The following is a 9,444-nucleotide window of genomic DNA, read 5'->3' on the forward strand; positions in this document are numbered from 1 at the left end:
TTGAACCAGTGACCTTTTGGTGCACGGGATGATGCTCAACCAACTGAGCCACACCGGACAGGGCCAAAGTGTCTTTTAAAATGGGTAGTAAGTCTCTGCCAAGAGAAAACGTCAAGCTCCAGGTAAAGATACTGGCATGCTTCTGAGTTCACAGGGCATGGGAAGCGGTCCTGCCCAGGAAGAGTGGCCACACAGCTGCCCAGACCCCTTGGCTTCATCCTGTAGGAGAATCTTAACTTCTTATAATTCTCCTCAGTCAAATAGCCCACCTTGATTTAATATTTCTTTTCTTCATAGACTGAAACTAATAATACAGCATTTCTTTTGGTCCCTTGCCAAGCCCATGACACAAACCAATACAGTCTTTGGCATTCACCTGGCATTATGTGGTGTTTGGCATTATGCTGCAAGATTTCCTTCTGATTTTCAAATGAGTGTTTCTCAGCCCAGTGATCAAACATGGAGCAGACCTATAACTACTGGATTTTGCCTTTCCTTCAGGTGCAGTCGGTTTCAATCAGAAATCAAACGCTTGAAAATCTCATCCCCGGTGCGAGTTTGTCAGAACTGTTATTACAACTTACAGCATGAGAGGGGTTCAGAAGACGGGCCTCGGAATTGTTGAAGATTCACAATCTGACTGGAGACCACGGCTGTAGACCCTCCCAGCTCCCTGTCCCACTCGGAAAGGCATCAGACAGTCTCCGTTTACACATCACTGGACACCACGCTCGGGGTATTGAATTCAAAGGGATCATTGGATAAACGGGTGAAGAATACAGTAACGGGACAGACACTGTTCAGGTGACCAGCACAAGAAGAATAGGAAGTGGTTCCTAGGAGCAACATTGTCAATATCCGCTTCTCCCTGTAAACATCACTGTCTCCAAGGGGAAATCCTCAGTCACTGTTTTGTTGTTTTTTTGTATATCATTTTTATAGAGCTGCTCATCCTTATTTGGAAAAACCAACAACAAAACAAGGCTTTTAGAAAATGGTTGTAAATCTGACTTCTTTGCAAGCAACTGTGTATATTGTAAATAGGTATAAAGGCCTTTTTTCTAAATAAGGACTTCACTGCCTGTAACATGAGACTTCAAACTAAACCACTAACTCAATGAACTTCTTAGGGTTTGTCTGACATCTCTCACCAATTAATTATAAATATTTTTTTTTAATCCTCAAAGGCATTATCTGTGGTCTCCCCCACCCCTTTCAAATCCATCCTGTGCCCAATGTTTTGTTGTTGTTGTTTTTTTTCAAGTTGGCCCACAGTATCTTCACTTAAAATAGGCTAGTAACCAAAATAATATGGGCCTTCCTTAGGAACCAGTGTGGGAGAAAAGGAGTCCAGCCCTAAGATACCCTGGAAATATTAGAGCATCTTGCACCGGGCTCACACCATCTCAGTGTTGGTCTGATGTCACAAGGCCCCGGTAAGCTTCTGTTTGGACTGCCGTTTGGTCATAGCAAACCTTCTTAGCATTGCACAGAGGTGGTCAGGGGATCGGTGTGATGCGGAAAACAGCCCTGCCTCAACTAATGGCAATATAATTGCATGTAACCCAAGTTAACTTCTCTTGCATAGAACATAGTAAGTATGTGTCTTCGGTGACACTAAAAGTTCTACTATAGCTTATTTTCAAAAAAGGGTGAAGAAAACAAAGGTGTACAGAATTAACATATAAACCTTGTTGTAAAACTGGATCATGTCAGAACTGCTTATAATTAACCTTTACCATTTAATGCCATCTACCTGAAAACAGTGAGATTTATACTGTATCAATGTCTATTTTTTTGTTTTTTGCTATGAATATAATTACAGTATTTTAATATTTAGTTATTTAATTTGTTCTACTAGTTGGTAACAGAACACACAGATCCAGGGAGACTAAAGCTGGTAGGGGCTAAGAGATAAGCTTAGTTTACAGAGAAATGGCTTTGGTGGTGGGATTTTTTAAAATGTGTGTTATGTACATAAATATGTATATATATAAAACAAATGAAACAATTAATCTAGATTTTAACATTTTCAGATATTTAGTGATAATATTATGAGCAATTCTAAAAGCCCAGTGATTTGAAAAATGTAGAATCCTTTATGGCCCAAGGAAGGAAGGACAGGCCTTCACACCCCCATGGAGGCACCGTACACAGGACAGTGGCTTTGGCTTTCCCAAGTCTTCATCTTCAGGCCCTGGTGACAGGCACACTTATGCACTAAAATGCACATATATGCACATGCGTTCAAAAATAGGCATTGGTACAACAGCAATCTTGTACCGAATGGGCTGAAACCAGCTTAAGAACAAATTTGTTCTTCCTGATAACTAGGTCTCCAAGAGAAAATATAAAGGCTGCTTTAGTGCCTTATGCTTACTAAATTTAAACCTTTATTTACCCAGGTTTGAGCCTACAGTCTATTTATGATTACATATCAGAATTGATTAAAACACTTCCATTTCTAAAAGTTGAAATATACTTGTTAATAAAAGGGATTATTGGCATTAATACTTTAACTTGAAGAAGAGTTGTGTTCTGTTTTCCTTTCTGTGTCTTATCCTCCCATACCCCCCCACCCCCATCTTACTTTAGTTCTAACGAATAATACTGGATGTTCAACACTTGCAGGAATCATGCTATCGCATAACTGTGGGCTCTGCCTCTGCCCAGCCCCATAGAAGAGTTGTAGCAGTGTTATTCTACACTTTTTCAAAGAAGCGTCCTCCTTGTGTACATGAACCATGTTTACCCCAAACCCAATGGCAGAGGTGTTCTTTAAAGACTTGAATATATGAATGTGTGTATGTAGTTACTTAAAGGTTATTCCTCTTTGTAATATGAAGTTATATGGGATGAACACTTTTAAACTTTCCAACACAACTTCCTTGACCAGAAGATGGAAACCAAAACTCTTGTGATAGTATTTCCTCTGGCAGCTGGTGCTGTGGGCAACTGTTCTGTTCAGTGGGGTTTGGTGTGCGTGTTAGTGTGTAATGCAGAAATCACAGATCACTCACATATACAAGTACACTCACATGCATAAACTCATTTCTCTGAACGTCTTCCTGTGTTCCATGTAAATTTGTTTGCCAACCTATATTCTCAGCCTGCACATCCACATCCATGTGGTCTGATTCTTTGTCTGAGAGCATCTCACAGGCTCCTGCTTGACCTCCATCGTTCCTTTGTTCATTCATCTGCCCATCTAGCCATTTATTCGTCCATGTGTTCTAACGTGTGTGGTGTGCTACTGTAATGTCATGCTTTGGAAGAGAATAGCTGCCCATAGCGGCCATCCGTCTGGGTAATAGCAAAACACTCTAGATAAGTTATTTTGCACTTTCTTATGTATAAAGTTGGTAGAAACTTATTTTTGCTTTGTATCATTTAAATACATTTTGTTTTGGTAAATGAACTGTGTATAAAATATTTATGCCGTTACAACTGTTTTTAGAAAGTATTTTTAATTTCAGCAAGTTTGGTTACTTGTTGCATGACTATTAACACGGCTGACTTTTTGTGTCAGTGCAATGTATATTTTTTTGTCCTGTTATTAACTTGTAAGCCCTAGAAATGGCCAATTATTTGTACAGCAACAGAAGTAAATTGAAGATACTGGCTAAGACTGGATTGATTGTGGACTTTTGTACTATATTGCAGAATTCAATACCTGTTTGGTGGTTATGTAAAAGGCCTGAAGAATTACTACTAGTGTGCAATGTGTGATAACTGAATGTTCATTGTATATCTGTCTCTGATGCAAAAAGGTAGAGTAACACAATTACAATACATGATTAAATTCAATAGTCCAGGTACTTTTTTTTTTTTTCATTTCAAATAAATACCTACTATTCACCATCCATGAAGAGAAAAAAAAAATAAGTTGTTTTTAAGCCAGTTCTTCAGGGAAGGAAAAAGAAAGCAGAACTGAGATCTAATAATCCCCAAACTTTGTGAAAACTGAGGTCTAATAATTCCCTAAACTTTGTGTAGTTTTTTAATAGTTGTGACTATATCTTTCAAAAGCACCTGCTTAAGATCTCAGCTTGCAGAAGTTGGTTATTAAGTTTGGCTCAAGTGCTAGTTTGATCCATCTCTAAATTCCAGCCTTCCTGCATTCTGAGCTTCCCAGTTGTGTGTGGACAGCCGCAGGGAGAGGAAAGTGACTCCTGGGAGGCATGGCCCTCCCACTTCAGTGGACCTATGCCCCAAGACCACATGGCATGGTTGTGGGAAAGTAAGCAACAATGAAGTATCTATCTCCTGCCCCTTCCAAAGTCACATGAGGACTATTCCAGTGTCCTGTCCCCCTTCTGCAAGCACACACCCACCCACCGTCGTCAGTTCTTTCATTACAGACCTCGATCTGAGAGGTTGGAACTCACAGATCTGTTCTTAACGGTTGCTAGCTTATTTGGTTGTAAACTGCCTCCCCAGCACTTCAGTGACTTTCCTTTTCCACTTTCTAAAGGTATTAATAAAAATCCCAGTTCCTTTTCAGCTTGACAGAGTCCCAAATTTGAGGGTATTGTGCTTATTACAGATTCCACCTCAGTCCAATTCCACTTCACAGGCAGAAGGTATAGGAATGTCAAATCTTCTAAGACAATAGCTGTTTCTTCAAAAATAAAAAGTCAGCCATAACCGGTTTGGCTCAGTGGATAGAGCATCGGCCTGCGGACTGAAAGTTCCCAGATTCGACTCCGGGCATGTACCTTGGTTGCGGGCACATCCCCAGTAGGAGGTGTGCAGGAGGCAGCTGATCGATGTGTCTCTCTCATCGATGTTTATAACTATCTCTCTCCCTTCCTCTCTGTAAAAAATCAATAAAATGTAAATAAATAAATAAAAAGTCAGTGGTAAGAGAAAGCCAAGGGCAGTTCCCATTCCTTTGATGTAATACTGCCCATCGTTCTAATGGCCTCAAAAAGAGTTGCAGTCAAGGATGGGAACTGCAGGAATCAGAGTTTAAAGGACCGACATGCAAATGATCTCCAATAAGTCCCTTTCCTGCCATTTGCTTAACTGCAATAAAATTTCCTCTTCACCCCTCATTTGGACCCATTTGAAGCTTTGGAGAGGAAGCAGTCCAATGGAATTAGTCTAGCGTTACATCAGCTGTTTTCACTTTATCAACATTTTCCGCACCCACTGTAAAACTCTTATTGTCCCTTTGGACTTTTGTAGATATGGCACCAAGCCAAGCTGCCACGCTGAGATGGCGTGATGTTGGGAGAGCCTCAGAATAGAAATGAAGAGCGAGGCTGCTGCTGTCGCCTGCCAGGAACTTCTGAGGCTCCCTGTAAGCACCCTGTGCACCGGGCTTCCTGTGTCAGAGCTGCCTGTGAGGATGCAGCAGGGGGCTAAGAGAGCGATTCTTCTGTTGTGGCAGCAATTCTTCAAATGGCCCAGGAGCACGATCAGTGAGCACTCAGAGGAATCAGGAAAGAAAACCTTTATTACACAGAGCTGCTAGTCCAGGGGATTCTAATCCAAAGCCTGAACTGCCAATGTGGGGGGGGGGGGGGGGGGTTGACATATATATATCTTCTTGTGGTGGGCCCCTCGAGATGGGCATTGTAGCTCCGCCCAAGTCAGTTAGAATGGGGCTTGTAAGATTACTGTTTAAGTAGGTACTGAACTAGGCTGTAAGCCCCCAAAGTTGCCCCCCTATTTTTTTTTATTGACTCAGGTATTACATATGTGTCCATATCCCCTCATTGCCCTCCACCCCACTCCCATACATGCCCTCACCCCCCTGTTGTCTCTGTCCATTGGTTATGCTTATATTCATGCATACAAGTCTTTTAGTTGATCTCTCCCCCTTACCTCCCCCCCACTCCCACCTTCCCTATGAGGTTTGAGCATCGATCAGATGCCCCCCTATTTTCCTTCTCGTTCAATGTTTGGGTTTTAGGACCTTTGGATCCTTAAAAACTCAAGGACTCCAACTGCTTTTGTTTGTATGGTTTGCATCTATCAATAGTAACTGTATTAAAAATAAAAACTGAGATTTTAAAAATAGATATACTCATTTAAATGTAACAGTGATAAAACCATTATATATTAACAACATATTTCTATTAACAAGAAAAAAAACTTCCAAAAAAATTAGGAGAGAGATTGTTTCACAATTTTTCAAACTCTTTAATGTCTGGCTTAATTAACCCTTTGAGTGCCAACCAATATCCTAGGAACTATGCTAAAATTGCCAAGGCATTTTTGCTGATTTTACAACAGTTTAGGAAAAAAATTACGAAAATTAGGCAGATAAATGCCAATGGTCAATTTTAGAACTACAAACATTCGGCATCATAAGTAATCTGCACTTAGGTGCCATCTGTCAATAAAGAGTGAACTACTAGCATCTAATAGTGACACTGCAGGAGGAGAGCGCTAGCCCTCCAGGCACTTTTAGGGAAAGACAGGAGGAGCACGGTCACGCTCCCTGGCACTCTAGAGGTTAAACACAGGTCAATTCTCCTAGATGCTTCTACATTCAATCTGGTGATACTTTACTTCAGTTGAAGCATAAGAGGAAAATGCAGTCTCACACAGGTATGTGGGTAGGAAAGGGGGGGCATATTTTAATAGTCTGTTCAGATTTTAATAGTCTGTTGAGATCTTGCTTCTTAAAGATTAAGTTTCTGAAAGGTTGCCTACTATGTGTCATCGGAAACTGCATCAATGAACTTTCACACTCTATTACTTTTAAATCCATTTGTCAGTCTTACACTTTGTATCTTTTCCCCATGCGTAATTTTATGAGCAAGCATTGGTCATTTAGAAACTATTAGATCCCTAACGTAGTCAAAAATTGCACCACTACTGGTGTGTATATAGATCTTCCAAGTGTTGACATACTTCATTACATATCATATCAGACAATCACATCATGTATCTCAAAGTGTCACCAGAATTCTCAGGAAATCCAAAGTCATGGCGATGCATACAAGTTTCTCAAAATTAGAAATTTTGTTCAAAGCCTAAAATGTTATCCTTGGCAATAAATACTGTGTGTTGTTTTCTTTGAAGCCCATTCTGTTAATTTCAAGAACACGGCTGCCAGAGAACCATAGTTTGCCTGTTGTTCTTTCCAGTAACGCTGGTGTTCGTGGGAACAGCAGCGGGTCCAGCCCACATTGCAGTTGCACAAGCTCTTTCCTCTGAGACAAGCATTGCCCAGAACCATTGTGGTGCCTTGTGGGTGCTTATCATTTTGCGTCACACGGCTTAAGGCTTAAGATTTAATACAAGTAGTCATTTTTACTGCTTCTCAGGGGACATTCTTAAGTGAAACAGGCTCTTTTCTTTGTACTGCAAGTACTTGTCAATGAAGTATATCATGACTGCTGCTAGCAGTTTGGTGCCATGGGCCTGCCTGATTCACATGTAGGTTCCAGCAGTTTACTCACCATTGTTTTGTACCTCATGTCAGTACAAATACCAATGCAATAGAGTGAAAAAAGGCAGATAATGTTTTAGTATTATTCTGAGCATAGTCTTCATAGTCAGAGACCCCAAAAGGGTCTCAGGATGCCCAGGAGTCTGTGAAGCAGACTTTGAGAAGCACTGATTAAGGAGAGGGTACCACCTAAACTGTCAAGTGACCTGTATGTGTTTGGGAACATATTCCTAATCATGGGCCCTGAGCTTTCAGCGGGGCTCCCACTGAAACCTGCCACCTGCAGGCCCCAGCCCCGTCACACTGGGCCCATTGGTGGTGGCCACACAAAGACCAGGAGTGCATCTCAAGTGCTGGAGTTGCTATCAAGGTCTTTTTTAAATCTAGCCAAGACTCTAAAATGTTGCTACTGTAAAAAAACTATTAATGGTAATCTTTCTATATTAGGTACAGTTCTACCTACTGCAACACACTGGTCAGGAGCTCGGCAGCGGAGTTGGTCTGGGGTTTAAGTTCCTCTTCTACCACTTCATGTGTGATTTTGGACAACTTGTCCTCATATGTAAATTTATTGAAATATTAACATACTACATGTAATATATATATATGTGTGTGTGTGTGTGTATATATGAACAAGCTTGTTCTCAATGTATTGTAGTGTTAATTCAGAAATCCTAATATATAAAAAGCTAGGGGCCATCACAACTGAAACAACCAGACAGACGACCGAACAGCATGGGGGTCCCCAGCGGGGGCGGGGCCTCGGCAGACGCCTCTCCACACACCTGCACTGGGGGTCTGGTTCAAGTCCAGGACTGTGAGAGGATGAATGAGAATGACATAGGCTAAGGGACTGTCAGGGGGTTAATGGGGGTGGAGTCCATCTTGGGTGAGCAGGGAGGTGAGGCTGAGCAGGGAGCAGAGCCCTGCCCAGGAGGCCTGTGGCCTGGGTAAGGCAGGCTTAGGAGGCATTAGTCCTGGGGATGACACAGGACTTTGGCGTTGTAGAAAGAATAGCTTCAGCCATCGAAGATCAAACTGTACACCCCAAATGCTTTTTCTTGGATGGTTCATGTGGTAGTGGAAAAACATATCTTTATAAAGTTTTAATACATTATATTAGAGGTCGTGGTGGTACTGTTTTACCCACAGTGTCTATAGGAATTGCTACAAATTTACTTCTCAGTGGAAGAAACTTTCATTCCCAATTTAAATTACCAATTCCATTAAATGAAATTTCAATTTCTAGACTTACTATAAAGAGTGAAGTTGCTAAAACCATTAAAAAGGCACAACTTTTCATTATTGATGAATGCACCATGGCATCCATTCATGCTATAAATGCCATAGACAGATTACTAAGAGAAATTATGAATTTGAATGTTGCCTTTGGTGGGGAAGTTCTCCTTCTCAGAGGGGATTTTCGATAATGTTTCACTATTGTGCCGCATGCCATGCGATCAGCCATAGTACAAACGAATTTAAAGTACTGTAGTGTTTGGGGATGTTTCAGAAAGTTGTCTCTTAAAACAAATATGAAATCAGAGGATTCTGCTTATAGTGAATGGTTAGTAAAACGTGGAGATGGCAAACTTGATAGCAGTTTTCATTTAGGAATGGATATTATTGAAATCCCCTATGAAATGATTTGTAACAGCTATTATGGAACCTACCTTTGGAAATACTATATCTATAGATAATATTAAAAACTAGTGGCCCAGTGCATGAAATTTGTGCACATTTAAAGGGATTTAATTAGAGGAAATATTTTAATATTGCTATTTGCACTTTCTCTATAATAGAAGTGTCAGAGATGAAAGAAAATTAGTAAAATGTATATGAAAATCTCCCTCCTGTCAGAGTCTGGGGTGCGCCACAGGACCTAGAGTCAAGTCCTTGTCCACCACCCGCACGCGCTTCAAAAATGCAGGAGACCCAGACCTGGCTGGCCTCACCCCCATTGGGTGAGACCCAGACCCAGCCAGCCCCACCCCCGTCAAGCCCCTCTGGGTGGGGGGCGCAGCCTCAGGTCCCCC

General features: G+C 41.2%; 1 protein-coding gene across 6 annotated transcripts in view; it reads left to right on the top strand.

The window, feature by feature from the left end:
• WDFY3 (WD repeat and FYVE domain containing 3) overlaps positions 1 to 3,626 on the top strand; it is a 274,072-nt gene extending 270,446 nt beyond the window's left edge. For all 6 annotated transcript variants that reach the window (XM_070393429.1, XM_070393438.1, XM_070393454.1 and 3 more), the window contains one exon: positions 502 to 3,626. In XM_070393429.1, the coding sequence (XP_070249530.1) occupies positions 502 to 625 (124 nt within the window). In that variant the 3' untranslated portion in view covers positions 626 to 3,626. The remainder of the gene's footprint in view (positions 1 to 501) is intronic.
• Positions 3,627 to 9,444: the final 5,818 nt, after the last annotated feature.

The sequence above is a fragment of the Myotis yumanensis genome, unplaced genomic scaffold, assembly GCF_028538775.1.
Source record: "Myotis yumanensis isolate MYYU_CA2020_CCGP unplaced genomic scaffold, mMyoYum1.0.hap1 SCAF_1, whole genome shotgun sequence".
Classification (NCBI taxonomy): domain Eukaryota; kingdom Metazoa; phylum Chordata; class Mammalia; order Chiroptera; family Vespertilionidae; genus Myotis; species Myotis yumanensis.